The sequence below is a fragment of the Choloepus didactylus genome, chromosome 5 (assembly GCF_015220235.1).
Source record: "Choloepus didactylus isolate mChoDid1 chromosome 5, mChoDid1.pri, whole genome shotgun sequence".
Classification (NCBI taxonomy): domain Eukaryota; kingdom Metazoa; phylum Chordata; class Mammalia; order Pilosa; family Megalonychidae; genus Choloepus; species Choloepus didactylus.
This window is the reverse complement of record NC_051311.1, coordinates 92,689,576-92,711,284: the sequence shown is the minus strand read 5'-3', so window position 1 is coordinate 92,711,284 and position 21,709 is coordinate 92,689,576. Positions and strand designations below refer to the sequence as shown.

General features: G+C 38.5%; 1 protein-coding gene across 3 annotated transcripts in view; it reads right to left on the bottom strand.

Moving 5' to 3' along the window:
* CCDC146 (coiled-coil domain containing 146) overlaps nt 1-21,709 on the bottom strand; it is a 170,109-nt gene that overhangs the window by 22,853 nt on the left and 125,547 nt on the right. For all 3 annotated transcript variants that reach the window (XM_037836488.1, XM_037836489.1, XM_037836490.1), the window contains 5 exons: nt 13,575-13,632; nt 11,588-11,764; nt 9,853-9,926; nt 8,675-8,902; nt 7,833-8,019 (listed from right to left, as the gene is read on the bottom strand). In XM_037836488.1, the coding sequence (XP_037692416.1) occupies nt 7,833-8,019; nt 8,675-8,902; nt 9,853-9,926; nt 11,588-11,764; nt 13,575-13,632 (724 nt within the window). The remainder of the gene's footprint in view (nt 1-7,832; nt 8,020-8,674; nt 8,903-9,852; nt 9,927-11,587; nt 11,765-13,574; nt 13,633-21,709) is intronic.

Below are 21,709 nucleotides of genomic sequence, written 5' to 3'. Positions count from 1 at the left end.
TTAACCAAAACTAAAGCCCCTTAACTTTTTTGTTGAAGCCTGAAATTCCACTATTACATTTCTATTGTATTGGCTTATGACTCTGTCCTCTGTTAAAGTACTACAGTGAGTAGACATTCTATTGGTCTTTTTTCCTTATCAGGAATGAGCTTGTCAGGTTCCTGATGGAGTAGAGAGCAGAGCAAAGATGGACATGTGGAAATGAGGAAAGTGGTCAATGAGGAAACGGACAACATCCAAGGCTATGGGAAGGGTCATTTTGGGGTGCTGACAGCATGCTTGACTTAGCATGGGTTTAGAGTTGGATCTTTACACCAGAAGTACATGACTCTGATCTGATGTGTTCACTTTCTATTGTGTCAGCACACACTTGGAGATACCAAGGTAATACTGGCTAAAATTCATCCCAAGAAGGGAAGATCACACCATTTAGTGATTTAAGGGACACCTAGCAGAATCCTCTGAGGGACATGCTGCTATTTTAAGGTGGCTAGAGCATGTCTTTGGATGACTGAACATCCATGAATCTACATGTTTTCAGTAGCCCTTCTGTATCCTCAGTTGCCCAATGATATCCTGCTTCCCATGGTCTCTTCTCTCTTGGAGAAATAGCTAATGAGAAGCACACACTGGACTTAGGAAGATGAGATATGCTTGCCTGAAGTGCAAATAACAATATACAGAATTTCATGATTTTAATGAACAGATAATTGCTATAGCAGTCAGAAAAGGAAGAACTCAATGTAAACTTGAATAATTGGAGAAGACTTCATGGAAAAGGTGAGAAGTTAGCAGGCAGAGTTTTGTTTCTCTTTCTAGGAAGTAGAGTTAAGCCCTTCTGGACAGCGGAAGTCCAGCAAGTGCCCTGCATCCCAAGAGCAGGCTGCTTCTCATGCATTGCTCCCAAGTGTAGGCAAATCTGTAACTGAATGATAACAGGGGCAGGAAAGCCTATAAGGTTTGAACAGAAGGTATTATGAGAGTACATCCACCAGCTACTCTACTAACTAAAGGCTCCTGACAGATTTTCTTGGTTGAGGTCCCAGACTTGTGGTTAGGTGTAGAAGGTGTGGGTCTGCTCTACCCTCAGGGCCATTCCTACTTACAAAGAGAGAAGATAAACAAGCCAAGTTATAATAACCATTATAATAACCAAATTATTTTCCACCACAGTGCCACCCTCCTATTGCATGGATTTATTTTGGGATTTATTACAAAGGGAGGGACATTATCTCCAAAAGGCCACTGTTAAAGTCCCAATACTTGGAAAGGAGGAAGGTCTTGAGATTCCTTTCACTTTTATCTCTTAACAAATTAACATAGCAATAATTCATCAGATTAGCCAATCATCTCTATGGAAAACACAAACCATCTGGATCTGCAGGGATGAGAAAGAGATATGGCTGGGTGTGGCTGGGAGGTAAGGGGAGGAAAAGAAGTAGCCACGTGTAGATGGTGAGAAGGAAGAGGCTCAAGGAGTCAGACTGAGGGAAATATATTTTTAAATTTTTATTATTCTCTTAAAAACCTAGAAAAGTAATATAGGTTCATTGAACTATTAAAAATAGATATACATTAGGTAAAAGGTAAAAGTAATCCTCTTGTCCCACCAAGATTACCACTCAGAGGTAGTAATTTGGTGATCATCCTTGCAAACGTTTATACTTAGGCTTGTGCATTATATATATATATGATATGTTAATATATAATTTTGTAAATAATAAATATGGAATAGTTATATGTAAATGGTTTAACAATTTGCCTTTTTCACTTAATATCACAGGCAACTTCCCAAGTCTGAACGAATATGGATCTCATTCTTTTTGTGGCTGCATATTTTATTGTATAGATGTACCATAGTTAATATAACCAATCCCTCACTGAAAGACATTTAGGTTGTTTCTAATTTTCTGATATTACAAATAATACTGCAATGAATTCCCTTGTACCTCAGTCTTTCTGAACTCTGACTAGTTGCTTCTCTGACACCTTTCTCAGTTCTCCATGACACCCAACCCTCTAGTTCAGGCAGGGATTAAGTGTGCCTGGTGGGTGGAAGAGGTAACAAGTGAGCCACTGGTAGAAGTGTCTGCTGGTTGCCTAACCAATATCCACCCTCCACTTTGATCCTACTCACAGAACCCCAGTTTTGTTCAGAGTTGGAATGTACCGTACCCAGGAGGCTTCAGACTCCTGCTTCTGGGTTTGACCATGTGAGCCATGTCAGGCCAAAGAAATGTAAGAGGAAGTCTACAGGGTAGGGCTCCTGGGAAAGTGACTGTTTTCCTGTTAAAAACACAGAGCCAATCAAGTCAGCTGCCATTGCTCTCTGCTCTTCTCTACTTCTTGTATGGGTTATATGCCTAAAGGTGGAGTGGCCATCTTGTGACCATGGAGAAGGAAGGTGTACACCAAGGATGGCAGAAAAGGGAGCTAGAAGGATCTTAGACTTTTTGTTATGTGAACTATCTGGTTCACGTAACTACTGGGACTTTTTGTTGTGAGGATAAAATAATCCCCTATTTAGTTATTCCACTAGAGTTAGTTTTTTGTTACTTATTGCAGTCAAAATGCAAACCTAATTCATATATCTTCTGAAATAAACCTTACGAACATAAACTGGAAAATCAGCTGGAGTTAGGTGGATGTCTCCAATAATAAGGAAGAAAAAAGTATCAAACATCGAGGGTCTAGTTATGTGGTCCGAGTTGACTTGAGATATTTACTATTACTTTTGAGCCCCAAATTGCATATATCAGCAGGTTTTGTAGGTTTATTTATTTTAGTTGCTTGGTTTTGTTTTTACTGAGTAGCATTTCACATTTTAATAAAAGTAATGAGATTACTGTAAACAAACAATGCAAAATGTGTAAAGTGGAAAATTAAACATCTTTTACTCTCTACCTCTATTTCAAATCCTACACTCCAGGAGTCACTACTAATAGTTTGGTATCTGTTCCTCCAGGCAGTTTCAGTGCATGAACAAATGTCAGAATCGTTCATAAAAGCTAAGAAATTGGGCATTATTCTGTTGCTGTAAACATCCCCAAAACTTAATGTCAATGACCTCAGTTTCTTTAAGGCTTTGATGTTTTTCTAAAGCATTTCAAACTTTCATAAGGTTTGTCGCTTGCATTTCTGGGAGAGTCTTCAATGTTCAATCAAAGGCCACAGGAAAAATCAAACAACTGTCTCTAGGGAAAATGATTTCTGAAGAATAGCTGAAGCCCTTCATACTTACCTTTCATCTCTTTCCTTTTGGGAATGCATGCAAGTCTGAAATATTCACTCAGACTGGGAATGAACTGGCCCTACCCACTCTTATTTTAAGTACTGCCAGCCAGAGCAGGAGAGCAGCTAGGCTAATTATAAGACATAAAGTCAAAGAAGAAGTTAATTTCTCACTGAAACTGTACTTGGACCAAAAAATAAATAAATAAATAAATAAAAATTTAAAAATAATAATAATAAAAAAAGAGTTCTTCAAAATCAATGAAGGAAGAGGATTTTAATACATTTTCATTTCTGTTAGTTTTATATTCTGTGCATGCTAGTTTGTGAACCTAGCATAAAAAGGCATTGATAGCTAATATTGTCCTAATATAAATATCTTCTATTTGTAAAAATCTGAACAAGTTGTGAGCATTCTACTGCAAATTCCTTTTTGGTCAAGAGCCACTCCTTATATATTTTGTGTCCAGTCAGATCAATTTACAGCGAAGGCCAAAGCCAGGAAACCCCACTTTCAGAAACACCATCCACTTAGCTTTATAGTACTCCACTCTTAAATAGAAGCAGATAGCCAAGGATCCCCAAATATTTGAGGAAATTTTCTGACATAAAAGAAAGGGACTAAAAAATAACAAACAGATAAAATAACCCCCCCAAAAAAGTATCTTGAATAAAATAAAGTTATTCAGGGAGAAGAAAAAAATAAACTATCATTAATGTCCTCAGTGAGTTAAAATATGTATATATAAAAGAAGAACAAAATACTATAAAAAAGAATTTTAGAAGGTCCAACATCTGGAAAAGAGGAGTGCCAGAGAGAACAGAGAAAATTGAGTGAATGAAATTAATGAAATAATTCAAGATAAAGTCTCAAAATGGAAGGAAATACATTTCTATATAGAAAAAACCCACCGAGAACCCAGCACAACAGATGAAAGTAGAGTGGATCCAATACAGGAAAAAGGTGAAGGGAGTCACCGAGATGATGGAATAGGGCTCCTAAGAAGGGAACTAAGCTTATGGAGTTTGTAACAGGTCAGAAGGCTGAGAAAAAGGATAGCAGCCCCAAAATCCAGACTGGCACTCACAGCTAGGCCTTGGTGTTCCCCTGGTGAACATAAACAATTTCACAAAACATCACCATCAGACAAGGCTACTCCATGACCATGATGAATCAAGACAAAGACAAGACCATCTCACAATCATGTTTGAACTCAGACAAAAACATGACCATTGTTGAAGCCACAAAATACCACACATTATCCTGTCCCAATCAATGTGAATGACGGCTGCTTCTTCACCAATTTTAACTATAGCCTTGGTCTAGTCTTTTTTTCCTTCTAGATAAGATTTATTAAGATACCAATCATAAATTACTCTTACTTCCTGATGACATCCAAATCCATGTCATAGTCCTATTTTTGTAAACTTTCACCCAAATCATAGAACATAAACCCAAATCCTGTGATAAGTCCCTTCTAAAAACCTCAATGAAGGTGGCCTATGGATTCCCATTATGTGGGTTCTCTCTCTGGAAGGAGTAGTAAATGCAACTTTGTTCAACTACTGGTATATTCCTAGTGCTCTCTGGCTAGAAGACAATGACAGGCTCAGAAATTATTTCTTGAAGAAGATTAAAAGGATAGACTATCAAATGTGTTTGAATATACTAAGAGGAAATTTACACAATTGGAGGAGAGTTTGGGGTTGAATTAATGATAACTACATGGAAAACTATGCAAATGAAAACAGGATGTTTATACATTCCTTGGAACACAACATTTTGTAAGCAGGGGCAAAGTAATTATATTACATAGTTTCGGTGTGAATAGCCTTTACATATTTATAATAACATAAACACTGAATTCCATAATCAAAATTATAACATGATATTGGTGGATGGGGGGACAAGAAGTGTGTATGTGCGGTGAAGGGAAGTCTAAAAGAAATCAAAATCCTCATCTTTTTTAGTGGGAAGTAAGTAGATGAGGTTTAAAATGGAAAAATCAAGAAGTAGCATTATAAGCAGGTTACTTAGGGTCTGAAGATATTCCAAAAGAATCAGCTGATGAGTTGAAAATTATTGCCTTGGAGGCATGGAAAGTGGGAGCAGGTGTTATCAGTTGAATTGTGCCTCCCCACCCAAGTATGTTGAAGTCCTAACCCCGGCATCTGTGAATGTGACCTTATTTGGAAAAACAGCATCACCAACGGAATAAGTGAAAACAAGGTCAAACTGGAGTAGAGTGAGCCTTTAATCCAATACGACTGGTGTCTTTATAAAAGGAAGACATTTGAAGACGGACCCAGAGAGGGAGGACAGCCACATGACAACAGAGGCAGAGACTGGGTTATGCCACAGGCCAAGAAATGCAAGGGTTGCCTGCTACTTAGACAGGAGGGAGGCCTTCTCAGTGAAGTCTGGCTGGCTACAGCAGGCCCATCTTCCACCTGCCCACACCTGAATTTGGCTAATGTCTCGGGGAAGAAGGCTACCATCTCTGCTCACCTAGGAAGTGCTTGTTCCTGTGGAATTTACCTCCCACAACTCTCCTATATTTTAAAAAAATATGATTTTTATTTTATCCATTTTTTTCTGGTTCTTACGGCAGGACTATGGTCCATCATTATGTTCTACATTTTAACTATAAGTGGAACTAGCAAAATTACATTTTATATTATGTTTTTGAATCCCCTCTATGATACTTAATTTGGATTTTCCTGATAGAGGCAAACCCAAACCATTTAGTGTGTGTCATCTCCAATTAAAAAGCAGAAATCATCAGAGCAGTTTTAAAAATTATGTTGTTTACAAGAGACACGCCTAAATGAGAGCACAGAAAAAGTGAAAGTAAATGGATGGAAAAAGAAATACCATGCAAAAACTAACCAAAAAAACTAGTGTGACTGATACTATTGTGCTAATATCAGACAAAGTCAACTTTTAAGGCAAGAACTATTACTAGACATAAAGAGATTTTAAAAGATAAAAGAATCAATCCACCTGCTAGAACTGGAATAAAACTATTAAAACTATAAAAGAAACGTAAATAACTGCTCTATTTGTTTTGCAATAGTGTAAGAACACTGTCCCCTGTTGAGGTAGAAAATAAAAACTAAAAGCATAAAAAGTCTATGAGCACCCACCCTTTGACAGTGAAGCCAAGTCCAAGTCACTTGCAACACTTTTAACTCTAACCAATTTTTCACACCTTGCCTAAGGTTGGCCTGTCAGGATAGGCTGGATTATGCTAAAGATATAAACAACCCCCCAATATTGCAGCTGAAAACAATGAAAGCTTATTTTTTTCTCTTACAAAGCTTGTGGTCAGTCAAGGCAACGCTCCAAGGCCACTGTTGGTTCAGCATTCCTGGCTGCTTCCATCTTATGTTATCTCCACACCATCATGTATTTCCACGACTGCCACATCAGGAGGTAAAAAAGCTAGTGGGTCCCACATTGGCAACCAGAAACAACTTGCGTCATTTCTCCCAACAATCCAGTGGCCAGAACTAGTCATGTGCCCCTGCTCAACTGCAAGGGGAGCAAGGAAGTGTAATCCTTCCATGTGTCCAGAAGGGGAGGAGACCTAGGTATAGGTGAGGATCAGAAGTCTCTATCATAGTTAGAAACTTCTATTTAAATTTCTCATGTCATCAACCTCATAAGGTCATGGAGCATGACATTCCTGAAGAGAATGGGAAAGGCTTCTGTACATCCAGACTGCTTCATCTCTTCTTGCCTTCAAAGTTTACTTTGTCTGATATTAGCACAATAATATCGGTCACACTAGCTTTTTTGGTTAGTTTTTGCATGGTTTTCTTTTTCCATCCATTTACTTTCACTTTCTCTGTGCTCTCATTTAGGCATGTCTCTTGTAAACAACATAATTTTTAAAATCTGGTCCTCATTTAGGCATGTCTCTTGTAAACAACATAATTTTTAAAATCTGGTCTGATGATTTCTGCTTTTTAATTGGAGATAACATCTCAGAGACAGCTCTTTCTCACTACAAGAAGCACTGACCAAATTCCAGCACAAGGATGCAGCTGTTTCAGGCACCCCTTGCCTTTCAGTAGCTCTCGGTCATTTAGGACAGGAAGGGCCAACTAAGACAGAAAACCATCAGAGGTAATGGACCCAAAGACCCTCACTTGGGAGCCCAGAGGGAGGATGGTAACAGTTTTGACCACCGTCTGACTGGCGTCTACCTCTGCTACTGCACGGAATTATCAGGTAACCTGACATTCTGGACTGGCCTTGGCTAATTAGAGGTGGAGGCAGACTGACCATTTATATTTGCCTGATTTCATCTGGTCCCCAATTGTTAGAGTCTACCCTGATACCCTCTGGATCTGACTGTTTTGATTGGTAAAGAACAGGATGGCCCAATCACTTCCCTGGCCAGGCTGCTACCTAATCCAAACAAGGCATTTCTCCAATCATGGGCTAGCAAAAAACAGACTGACAAACATTACAGGACTATAGCTTCTATAATAGGTTTGATGCATTTTAAAATTACCTTTGTGGTGTATTCCCTTTCTTCTTTTTCCATTGATAGCAAAAACAATCTTTTTGAGCTTAAAAATCAAATACCCACCTCTAATAGAAGCCTTCGATGCAATGCTTGAGTTTGAGTCAGTGCATCCAAAGACATTTTTAAGAGCAGCTCCGTCTTTTTTAAATTTCGAAAATCTCGTTCTTTCTGTCTTTGCTTACGAGAAAGTTCATCATGGTAGTTCTGTTTGTCGATGAGGCAGTTTCGTAAATTGAGATCCAAGATTCCTCTGTTCCAGGTAAAGAGAGAAAATAAAAGTGATTTTTCATCAGTTGTTCTTCACGTTTTTCAAAACTTACCAAGATAGCATGGTAGGCATATATATAAATAACCATTTTCATGTTAAAATCATAAATCGTATACAATGCCAAAAGCTACTTTATTTGCACCTTGGTATCATTTAGAGCTATAAAATTATACAAACCCCAAGCATAACAAAAGATTAGCAGAGGCAGAAGCCATGGTTTCCCTGAAATCTTACTTAAAAACAGGAAGTAAAAACCGCCCAGGGAATGAAACCGTGAAATTGTTCTCTTGAGGAGAAAGTCATGATTACTTCAGAAATATCATTTGATTGTTGGAAAAATCCTTGAACTATAATTAATATAATGAGGTATATCTCAGATGCTTACAACATACAACAGAATATATCCTTAATATTTGGACACAAGGAATTGAGGAAAACGTTCAGGAAAAGACAAAAAAGAAGAAAAAAAACTATTTCAAAATGCTTTATTTAACAAAATAGTTTTTATTAGTAATAAAAGTGTATTTTAAATTCTATATGTTTATTGAATCAATATAAAAAGTTTGAGATTGTGTTTTGAATCCTCAAATATAAATCCAAGAAAAATTTAGATGCAGAACACATACATATAACTAACCTTTCAGTTAGAGAAGTTGCTTCATTCTCTCTGGTTAATTCCAATAGCTTAACCAACTGGTTGTATTCTTGTTCTCTGATTTCAAGTAACGCTCGTTTGCCTTCAACTTCCTTTATTACATCCTCTTTCTCTTCCATTACAGCACTAATTTTATTTTCAACTTTCTTTAGGGAATCATTTAGTTCTTTGGCTTCAAATTCCAAGACCAATTTTTTCTTTTCCATTTCTCTGTGAGGAAAAATTATATCTGTGTCTGTGTATGTGTTGTGTGTATATGTGTTTCAATTTTCAGGAGTTACAGTATACATCATTTTATTATGTTGCAAACTAAATGTCTGCATTATGCTGAACCCATGCTGTCTTCACCTTTTCTTACTTCCTGAACAGGCAGCAGAAAAGCTAGTCATACATTCAGTGAGCTCAGCAATGGGGTGAAGACCACAGATGAGTGGGAACTTTGAGGAATCTCCACTTGAGTGACACTGAGGGCAGGAATTTGCCTAGCCTCTTCCCACCCCCAATCCCAATGGCTACCATCTCCTGGGAGTTCACCCTTATCCTAACCAATCTCCCAGAACTGACCTGAGTTTCTCAGGTGCTGATAGGCTTGGCTTCTAGAATCATTACTAGTGTTTGCTCCTTTTTTGCCTTCCTCTTTTAAGATCAGTTGCCAGAGCAATCACACTACTTCTGCAGAATTTTTTGTCTCTTTCCTTATCTTTAAATTTTTGGGTTCTTCTAACCCCTGAGAATTTCCCCAGTGACCTCTGCTCCAGATTTACTATGAAGGGTTGTTATACACGTGAACAGATGGCAAAGTGAAGCGTTACTACCATTTGGGCTCTAGGTCCTAGCTGGTTGACATACGTTCAGATTATTAAATACTGTACAATTCAAATAAATTGTATAATATTTATAAATTGGAATGATAATCTTGTCCCATCACTATGATATTTAAGTAAGTGTCAATAAGTAATTTGTTATACTTTCTTTTAAGAACTTGATATACACAACCTAGATAAGGCAAAAAGCAGATATTTCTAAAATTATATAGTAATTTGATGAGTTTTGGATAGAATTTGTTCATGTTCAGTGATTAATTTTCTTGTTTTAGTGTGAACAATAACTTGGGGGAGGGTGGGCTGGGAGGGATTGAAAATAAAAATATTAAATCATACACTTTTCTGCGGGTTGTTTTTTCTATCTCTTTTCCAATTTGTACAGGAATAGATTGATGGTGGACCACTTCATCCTAGTAAAGAAATGGAGTCATGTTAAATTATGTAGTCTTGGATCTGAAGCAATTAAGATAAGCAAATTAAATAGGAGAGAAAAAACAGCTATAATACACAGAACTCTTACTGTATGCCTGTACCATGCATGTGCTTTACTTATTCTATTTGCCACCATTTAAAGAGGAGGTAACTGAATTTAACAGATGCTATTGTTGCTTTGCCCATATTCACTTTCCTGAGACATACCCATCACTCAGCTGTCCATAGGCTGGCTGCCAACAGCTCATGCTTGTTCTCCTCTCCATAGAATTGTTCCTGGCTAAGAAGAGCTGCTTTGTCGTAGGGTGGTGGTGGTGCAGTTGTCACCAGTGGCTAACTGATGCAGTGCTATACCAGCCCAGCTCACTTGCCTTTGGGTAGAACTATCCATGTGATGTAATTCATGCTCCAGAGTTCCCCCATGGGATCAGGTTGAGGCTAGACTTCTCCTAAAATCACAAACTTGCCTAGTTTTCTCCTCCAGCTCCATCCTGCTTTTCTCAATCCTCTACAGGATTCTCTTTAGAGCTCTTCTCACTGAATCACTACTCAAGAGTCCTTGTCTCAGGATCTGCTTCTAAGAAACCCTACTTAAGACTCATGCCAAAAGAAGATAAATAATTTTCATAAAGTAACACAGCTACAAGTGTCAAGGCCAAGATCAGAAGCTAAGTTTGTCTGGCACCACTTCCCTCCATGCTCTGTGGATTCATGGAATCCAGAGTCTTATGCACATGGTAGGGGTTATGGGAGAGCCACTGGACTTTGGGATTTGACGTAACACACATGCATGGAGGTTGAGCACAGTCACTGCAGTATGGTTAGGTGGGAACTTTCTCCCTGGAATCTTGCTTAGTCCCGGAAAGATCCAGGTTTTGTGAGGCAGATGTCTGTACAATTTGGGGCATCCTTTTAAGAAAAAGAGTAAAAAAAATTACAAATGCTAACATAGGTACAGGGCTTGAAAGGGGACCATGCAAGTGAGGATCCTGAAGCTTAACCTTCATTATATTCCTGATAATCTGTTTCTGTTCAGTCCTTGTGGTCCAGGTAGCAACTGGGCACATCTTGGCCGACTGCTCTAAGTCTCTTAAGGAAAAAGAGGTCAGAGTATATCATAATCGTCCTCTAAGACAATTAGTCTCAGATGATGTTGTTGTTGTTTTAAACAACTCTTGGTTGTTTCAATGGTCTTGAGGGTTATTATAAATTTTTCAAAATAAAAAGAACATAAGAACAGGACCCTCATCACTTTTATGATGAGAAAAGTGCAGTGGAATCAAACAGAGAAGATAAGGCAATACAAATATATACAAGAGGTTATGACATTTGGTTGCTCTTCAAGGAAATGTCTGTGTTTGTGACACTCATTTCTAATATTGCGAAACATTTGGCTTGGGGTGTTTTCCCCAGGATCAAGGCTCCAAATTAGAGTAATACTACCAAATGGGCCTAAAGTCTTTTGTGAATTTCCAGAATCCAGGTTTAGTTTGACAGGATCAATCATAATCCAGAAATTTCCAGTCAATGTGACTAGATCCCTCTTCGTCAAACCTATGCAGCCAATCTTGATACCCATGCATTTTTACATCCATGCAGGTACAATGTTTAAATATTTATGAACTATAAAGTAGCACACCTTTAGGTTGATCTGATATTCCAACAGTTCTTCTAGTTCTTTCTGCTCCTTTAGTGATTGCTTTTGTTTAGACGCTAAATCTTCCCGTAAGTTTTTAATTTCTAATTTCTTCTGCATTATTTCTTTACGTAATTCTTCAGTGCTTTCTTTTAATATTTTCATCTTCTTCTCCGTTTCCTTTAACAGTCATGAAAACTATCATGTTTTATAGAATCAAAGAAAACATTTATCTACCTAAGAACTTAATAAAAAATAATTTTCTTCACCATTTTTATTATGTATGTTTTGAGGTTCATGAACCGTTTCTTACAAAGTTAAAAGGAACTTAAGATATCTGACGTATTCAATGCATGACAATTATATTGCATATGTTAAAACATTTTGTGTTTGTACTCTCATTTTTTACTAGTGAGCTTTCCTATTCCCCTATATTTTAAATGTTTACTTTTTCTAAGTTAATTTGCATACCAAAAATCATTAATGAAAATTTCCAACCTGTTTTCTAGTAGCTTTGTGATTTGACAAAATCAGATGCAAATAATATTTAAATTATAAATGTCTGGCTTATAGTTAATCTAAGTCACATGTGGGAACTGAAGATTAGGGAGCTCACATTTGGATTTCCCAACCCTTTGTACTCCTTAGTCGTCCACTTTCTCATTAATATTACTTCTATAGCTCATGCACGTTCTCCCCAAATGCACGCCACTCAAAATTCACAACAGCTCTTTGTTTCCAAGGTCTGATTATTTTGGGGGAATGCCTGACTTATGGGAGGGATGATTTCTTACTTAGAAAGTCTATTGTTACTAATTACTAGCTGTATGATCCATTTAACCCGTTCTGGATTTTCTGTATATTTCCCTCTTTCCAATACTGCCGAGAGAGGGTAACATTAGTGGTCCAAAGATCTGGAGATAAGACTCAAAATGCTTTTTCCCATAAAATCTGAGGTATAAACGGTGGTTAAATACACTTACATAGAATTAATGGTATTTTACTCTATGGTTAGCAGGCTTTTGTGGACTGCCTTTGGAACTAAACCACTACCAACACATTTTTGAAATACAACCATCCAGAGGGTGTAAGCAAGGCAAACTGCAATGGTCTTTCTATTTATTTTTTATGATAGATTGCAAAAAATGGCCACAAATTCCTCCTATTCTGGTATGCATGCCCCTTTACAATATGACTTTGTCATTCTTCCTATTAAGGGGTAGGGCTTATTTCTCTATCCCTTGAGTCTAGGCTTGGCAATGTGACTTGCTTTGAGCAATAGGATATTAGCAGAAATTATTTCAGCAAAGCCTCAAAAAGTGCTTGGATGTTGGGATTTGCCCTTTCTTGCTGCTGGGAATCCTTCTGCCATCGTGTGAACAAACCCAGGCTAGCCTACTGGATGATGAAAACCATGTGGCCTTCACCTCAGTTGATATCTCGTCAATCTCCAGACAAGTGAGTGAGGCCCTGTTAGACCAAGTAGCCTGCCAGCTGCTGACATGTAAATGAAGCCATTCTAGAGCACCTTGTCCCAGTTATCCAGATTAGACTAGAAGAATTCAGAACTGTGAAAGGCAATAGTTGCTGTTTCACACTACTGTGTTGGGGGGTGGTTTGTTACATACAATAGATAACTGATACATTTTCTTCATAAAATTTTCTTGTAATAAACTTGAAATGCTCAGGAAGCTATAAGAATGATAGCTATAGGAAAAATAATGTTTTTAAGTGTCAATCATAGAATCCTTTTTTCTTCAGGAAATAAAGCAGATATTGTCCAACTAAACCCAGCCAAATGATGCCAAATAGCTAAAGACCGTGAAAGACACCATGTATGTTTATTCAAGCATTTATGCAGCTATTCCTTTCAGCATAACCCAAAGTTAAGACTTTTGGATCTTTCAAATGTTTCAGAATATGGTTGTTTATAAAAAGGGATGTTTGAATCTGGGTGTATTTGACAAACTCTAGATTATCTAAGACTTACTCCTGGCTTGGGTATCTTCTCAAATTCCTTTAAAATGACAGCTCTTTCTTCCTGTAAGCTGCAAATAAGGTAAAATAAAAATCAAGTTTGACACAGTACAGAAGAGTAACCTTTTCCTGTAATAATAACTTACTATTTCCTCTTCTTAGGATGCCCTTCCCATGCTTGTCTGCCAGGCAACCTGCTGTCCATTCTTTATCGTGGCTTTCCTGACTCCCACAGGTCTGTGTAGGTGTTTTCTCCTCCCCAGTACTTCCACTACACTGTGTACACACACCATTAGAGCAAACAGTTATCTCATTTCATTATAACTGTTTGGGAGCATGGGCCTCCCCACTAGATTCAGGCTCCCTGTAGGCAGGCTCTGGACTTTTTCTTCTTCATACTTACAATGGACTAGTGCCTGCTTGGATTACTGTGAGAGCCTCTCAACTGATCACTTACCTTCCCTGACTCCACCCTTGCCCAGTGTGCTAGTTTGGATATATTATGTCCTGCCAAAAGCCATATTCTTTAATGCAATCTTGTGGGGACAGATGTATTAGTGTTGATTAGGTTAGAATCCTTTGATTGAGTGTTTCCATGGAGATGTGACTCAATCAACTGTGGGTGAAACCTTTCATTAAATTATTTCCATGGAGAGATGGACCCCACCCATTCAGGGTGGGTCTTGACTTAATCATTGGAGTCCTATAAAAGGGCACACAAACAGAAGGACCTCAGAGCAGCTGAGAGGGACATTTTGGAGACCAGCTACAGCTAAGAGAGGCATTTTGGAGGTGGCCATTGAAAGCAGACTTTTGCTGACACTTTGTAGATATTAGCCCAGAGTTTGCTCCGGAGATGGTAAGAGAGGACAAACCGCCCCAAGGGCAACATTTTGGAGAACACAGAGGAGCTGAGAGAGGAGCTGGAACACAACCCAGGATCAGCAGATGCCAGCCACATGCCTTCCCAGTTAACAGAGATTTTCAGAATGCCATTGGCCTTCCTTTGGTGAAGGTACCCTATTGTTGATGCCTTGACTTGGACACTTTTATGGCCTTAAGACTGTAACTTTGTAACCAAATAAACCCCCTTTATGAAAGCCAATCCATTTCTGGTATTTTGCATAATGGCAGCATTAGCAAACCAGAACACCCAGTAAAGTCAATTCTCCCCATTGCACCACTGAGATTTTTAAAAAATGTAAACCAGATCACATCACTTTCCTGCTCAATATCTTCCTATCATACCTGGACAAAAATTAAACTTTTCCCAACCCTACATGGCCTTTCATAATCTGCTTCTCCAGTCTCATTGCCTACCATTCTCTGGCTCCACCTTGGCCTTCTTGCCACACTTGTTACCACCTCAACTACTCTGACCTTTCTGACCACCAACTGGGATGCTCTTTCCAAAGATCTTTGCACAGCTCGCTCCTCACAACATGTAGATATGTACTTGGTGTCACCTTTTCATAGAGGTGTCTTCTCATCCTACCTAAAACAGCATCAACATTCATCATTGCTCTTTCCTTATTCTTTACTTTTCTCTACAGTCTTTATCACTAACTGACACTATATTACACATTTGTTTGTTTGTTTTCCCACTAGAAAACCCAGCTCCATGAGGGACGGAAGGGACTTTGTTTGGTTTCTTGCTGTATCACCATTGCCTAAAAAGTTCCCACACATAGTTGACACTGAATAAATATTTGGATGAATAACTCAAAAGAGAGAAATTAGTTTTATTCCCATTTTCATTATTTGAAGGGCAATGGTCTATATGCTAATTGAAGTAATATAAGGACATGCCTATGGAAATATAACCTTTTTCATTACATTCTTCTACATCCAGATTGGAGAAAACGCTTATGGAAATCCTGGAAGGGAAGCCTCCACAGTAGTTCAAAGGTGTGGAGAGGATTTATTCTAGGAGCTCAGATTCAGTTTTGCGTGGAGAGTGCATCCCTTAGGTATAATTTTAGAGGGAAACAGCATAAAGAGAATCATAGAATGTTACAGTCAAAAGACACTTTAAAGAGACCCAGGTGTGGTTGTGATTGGGACACAGAGACCCAAGGGATTAAATGAACATTTCAAGTGAAGGACAGATAGAGACCAGGAGCCATGTACAAATGAATGTTAGATGTGGGTATTTGAGGACAACTCTTTTTAATTTTGTTTCCATTTAAAAGTATTAAAACTCCAATATGAACTCATAAGAAAATGAGATAGGCATACCCTGTCTATACTTCTATCTCATGGTTGTTTGGCTAAGATCATAAGGATCTACCTTAAGCCCTTGTGATAGACATATTACCATGTGTTCTCCATACCATTTTCCCTCCCTGCATACATAGAAGGGCTACATTTCACAGCTTCCCTTGAACTTGTTTTGGGGCTATGGGACCAATTCTTTCCAATGAAAGGTGAGTGCAAATAACTATCATTTGACTTTCCCAGCCATATTAAACTTGGAAGGCATGTGTTCCAGATATCAAGGCTACAAGATAGTGGAGGCTGCATGATTTGCACTGGACTGTGCTGTGAGGCAGAAACAAAATTCTATTATGTTATTCCCCTGAGATTCTAAGATTTTTTTTTGGTTGCCACATAGCCTAGCTGAAGCCTAAATTCTTTTCTCACTCTGTTTGCACAGATTCAATTACAGTTATGCCTTCCAAATTCATATCCCCAGCTTAGAATTCCCATGAAACTCCAAATTTTCAACTTCTGTTTGGACAATTCCAGCTGTGTGTATCAAAGACTTTTCAAACTAAAATTCATTGTCTCCCCCTCTGAAATCTAATGTTCTTTTATATCGTCTCTCAGTTAATGGCATTTCAATTCACGTATTTTTCAAAATTATTAGCATGAGAGTCATTTTTTAAGTTTCTCTATTTCCAGAAGAAATGATTCATTTCTTTTCTATTCTTACTGCCATGGCCTTAATTTATAACATTATGGTTTCTCGCTTGGGCTATTATAAAGATTTTCTAACTGGTATTCTCCAATGATAATAATACACATAAAGAGTTAAAATTATTTACTAAGCACAAAGAGTCAGAAGATATGGTACCTATCTTCAAGGAGATATCTACTTATGGAGATACAGTTTTAATATAAAACCAAGCTGGTATAAAGCCACACTGAATGCATTAGAGCTAGTCATCTGGGATCTATTTATCAATATCTCACACAATAAAATAGAGTTAATTATCTAAAAAGAGGGGTAGGATGGATGCTACAATTCTAGCCATGATGGAATAGGATAAAAATTTACCATCCTGATGTAAACAACTAAAAAAGTAACCAAACTGGTTTTTAGACATCTGACAACAAGCATTGCAAGACAGCGATCCCCAAGAATAGGGAAATAAATGAGTAAAATGCCCTAATTTACTGCCTGGAAAAAGCTGCTAGGTCACAGATCAGGTGGGAGGGAACTGAGCAGAGCCTGGCAGACTTGCTAAGTTGAGAGACACACTTTGCAGTTCACGGGAGCTAAGGAAACTCTTGTGGGGAAAGATACCTATGAGAAGGGGGCTGCCCAGACACAGAGAGCTTTCTGGAGAACTTCATAATGGTTCTTTAAACTTTTGGCTAAGTAATGATATGTGCAAGCATGGGAGGAAAATACCAATGTTGGAGATAAAAGAAAAAAAAGAGAGAGTAGGTAGAACAATCCCCCAAATTCACACAGATTTGGGAATAGTCCATGTACCAACCAGTGAGAGTGGAAAGAGTCTCCTAATTCATGGGATAGCAAGTGGAGCCTTCAGAAGGGTATGACCTCAGCAGTGAGTCCAAATTAGCCATAGACCAAAGACTACTCTAGAACCACCCCAATAAATCTTAAAAGCAAGCCACGAAAGGATAAAATTGATTCCAGAAAACTTAACTACATCCCCAAAGACTAACAACATGTAAAGGAATACAACAAAAATCCAGCACCCAACAAGTTGAAACATCAAGCATCCAATTAAAAATTGCTTAGTCATAAAAAGAAGTAGGAAAATTCAACCCATAGCCAGAAGAAGAACCAATATATGGAAACAGACCCCAACATGACAGAAATCATAGAATTAGCAGGCAAAATGTTAAAACATTGATTATACAGACTCATAAGTCAAGTAAGATAGAGAAAAATATAATCTTGACAAACTGAGAAGTGGAAGATATAAAAAAGACCTAACTTGAACAATTAGAGATGAAAAATATAATATTTGAAATGGAAAATGCACTGAATGGGATTAATAGCAGATTAGAAACTGCAGAAGAAAAGATTAGCTAGCTTGAAGACACAGCAATAGAAATTATCGAAAATGAAACACAAAGAGAAAAAAGTAAAAAAAAAAAATTAAAATGAACAGAGCATCAGAAGGCTGTGGAGGCTGTATTAAGTTATCTAACATATGAGTAATTGGAGTGCCAGAAAAGTGGGAGGCAGAAAAAATATTTGAAAAAAAAAATCAGGCAGAAATTTTCTGAATTTAATACAAACTATAATCTACAGATCTAAGAAGCTCAATCTAAGCAGAGGATACCTGAAGAAAACCTCACCAAGACACATCCCATTGCTGAAACTAGTGATAAAGAAAAATATTAAAGACAATCAGAGAAAAAAGATAAATTACCTACAGACAAACACAGGTAATAGTTACAGCAGACTGGCCATCAGAAACCATGCAGACAATGGACTGACAACAATTAAGTACTGAAGGAAAACAAAATCTACTAGAATCCTCTGCCAGTTTGTATGTATTATGTCCCCCAGAAAAAGCCACATTTTTTAATGCAATCTTGTGGGGGCAGATTGATTAATTTTTTGATTAGGGTATGACCTCTTGATCGGATGTTTCCATGGAGATTTGACCCCACCCATTCAGGGTAGGTCTTGATTAGTTTACTGGAGTTCTTTAAAGGGAGCTCTCACAGAGAGCAGAGGAGGAAAATGCCCCAGGATATGCTAAGCCAGAACACCCAGACATTAGATGCTTGGATGGCCAAGATGTTTGCTGATGCTTTGAAATGCTGGCCCATAGTTTGCTCTGGAGAAGCTAAGAGAGGACAAAATGTCCCAAGAACAGCTGAGAGATACTTTTGGAGAGATGCTTGCTGATGCTTTGGGATGCTAGCCCAGAGTTTGCTCTGGAGAAGCTAAGAGATGAAAATGCCCCAGGATATGCTAAGCCAGGAGACCCGGATGCTTGCTGATGCTTGGAGGCACTTGGAGATGCAGACAGAAGGACATTTGGAGATGCTAAGCTAAGAGATTAAGCCCAGAGACATTTTGGAGAAAGCCATTTTGAAACACAACTCGGGAGGAAAGGAACACAGACGCCAGTCACGTGCCTTTCCAGCTGACAGAGGTGTTCCAGATGCCATTGGCTGATCTTCAGTGACGGTATCATCTTTTTGATGCCTTAGTTTGGACACTTTTATGGCCTTAGGACTGTTAATTTGAAACCAAATAAACCCGCTTTATAAAAGCCAATCCATTTTTGGCATTCTGCAGAACAACAGCATTAACAAACTGGAACAGATTTATACCCAGAAAAATGCGGGAAAATAATAGCTGAGAAAATTCACAAAGGAATGAAAAACATCAAAAGTGGGAAATAGTTGGGTAAATATAAAAGATGCTTTTTTTCTCCTCATTTTGAAAACTCATTTAAAGATAACTGACTTTAAAGAAATAACAATAATCAAATATTGTGTGGCTTATAACATGTAGAAGTAAAATGTGTAACAATAGCACAAAGGATGGGGGAAATAAGAGATTCTTTAAAGTCTTTGTCAGCTATTTCCAACACCTGTGTCATCTTTTGATTTTTGTCTATTGATTATCTTTTCTCATGCAACTGGAGATTTTCATGACTTTTGTTATGTTCAGCACATTGGACTGTATCATAGACATTTTGAATATTATGTAATGAGATTCTGGGTCTTGTTTAAATTCTATTACTAATGTTGATAATTTTGTTTTAGCAGGCAATTGACCTGGTTAGGTTCAGGCCACAAGATCCAACCAACCTTCTGGGGGTGTGGTTTCAATGTCAGTTCAGTTTTCAGCACCTTTGTAGAGCTATTCAGATAGGTCCTGTATGTGTGCCACTCACTGACCAGTTTGGGACCTAGGTGTGAGCTGCTAGTTCTCGAAATCTTTGGTGAGTTCTTTAGAGTCAGATCAATACAAGCATAGTTTGGAAGTGTACCCAGAAGTTTAGAAACAACTTAATGGGTCATTTTTTCCAAGCTCTTCCTCCTCTGGGATTTCCCCATTCTTTCTGGATACTTAGATCTTCTCCTTACTGGTCTTCCAGCCAGAAAGCTGGGATTTAGTTTCCCCATTTTAGCATGTACTTCTGTGACTGACTGTGCATTAGAGACAGAGAGGGAGAGAGAGAGAACAAGCCTCTCCTCTTGGAGTCTCAGCTTCAAAATGGGGATTTGCCCATCTTCTTGGGGTCTTAGCTTCAAAGATAGGAGAGAAAGTTTCCCCTTCCTCAGAATTTTGGCTCTTGCGGGCTTCTGTTGTATTGTAGCCTTTGCCACTGCTGCCCCAGTACTGCTTGGGTGCTGGTGTGAGAGACTTATGTTCCAGTTTGCTAATGCTGCTGTTATGCAAATTACTAGAAATGGCTTGGCTTTTATAAAGGGAATTTATTAGGTTACTAAGTTACAGTTCTAAAGCCATAGAAGTGTCCAGACTAAGGCATCAACAAGATGATACCTTCACTGAAGAATGGCTGATGGTGTCCAGAACACCTCTGTCAGCTGGGAAGGCATGTGGCTGGTGTATGCTGGTCCTTTGCTCCAGGGTTGTGTTTCAAAACGTCTTTCTCCAAAATGTCTCTGGGCTTCTGTCTTTGCTCACGTGGCTGGTGTATGCTAGTCCTTTGCTCCAGGGTTGTATTTCAAAATGGCTTTCTCCAAAATGTCTCTGGTCTTCTGTCTTTTCTCCTCTCTCTGAGCTCTTGTGCGTCCTTGCTTCTTTCTCCCAGGGTGTTTCTCTCTAAGTGTCTGGGGGTCCTCTCTTAGCTTCTCTGGGGCAAACTCAGGGCTTCATCTCTTAGCTTAGCATCTCTGAAAGTCCTGTCCACATCTCCAAGCATTTCTAAGCATCTCTGACTGCTCCGACTCTAGAGCTCTTTTAAGTAATTCAGTGAACTAATTAAGACCCATCTTGAATGGTTGGGATCCACACCTCCATGGAAATAATTCAATCAGAGGTTCCACCCTAGTCAACAGACTTATCAGTCTTCCCTCACAAGACTGCATTAAAGAATATGGCTTTTCTGGGGGTCATAATATATCCAAACCAGAACAGATTATACAGAAGGGAAAAACAAACAAACAAACAAAAAACCAGGGGATTATTCACTCTGAGCAAGAACTAGAGGACTTTCCCTGGTGTGCTCTCTGTCCACATCAACGTCCACTTCCGGGTTTTAAGCTGTGCTATACTTAGGCCAGGGAACTAACAGGGATGGGGTCGGGGTGTGGGAGTGGTAGATTCATCACCAGTTCAATGGTACTTTGAATTCTGGACTTCTTCCCCAATCTGCTTCTGACTATTTACTTTTTGGAGTCCTCAAATACATGCTCCATAAACACTGTCCAGTTTTATAGTTGTGTTCAGAAGACAGGGTGAAGGGCGCTTACTCCATCTTATCCAGAACCAGAACCCTTTAGGTGATGTTTAAGGCCAAAGGCCTGGATGGGATCATTCTGGGAGAAACTGCAGATAGAAATAGCAAGAGGGTTGAGGACTGACATCTGGGTTCCAACATCTAGCACTCCAGGAGATGAGGAGAAACTAGCAAAACAAAAACAAAAGAACTGCAGCAACAATGAAAAAAAAAAACACATGGAAGGAAGGAAGGAAGGAAGGAAGGAAAACTGAGGAGTGACAAATGAGAAAGAAGGAAAACCAGGAGAGTGTGATATCATAGAAGCCAAGAGAAGAAAGTGTTTCAGGAAGGATGGAGTTAACAGCTGTTTCAAATACTGCTGTTGTGATTCATGTAAGATGAGGATTGAGATTTGACTACTGACTACTGTATCTTATAAGATGGAAATCCTTGGTCTTCTTAACATCAACAGTTTCAGACGACAGATGAGAAAGGCTTTAATGGGGTGGTTTTG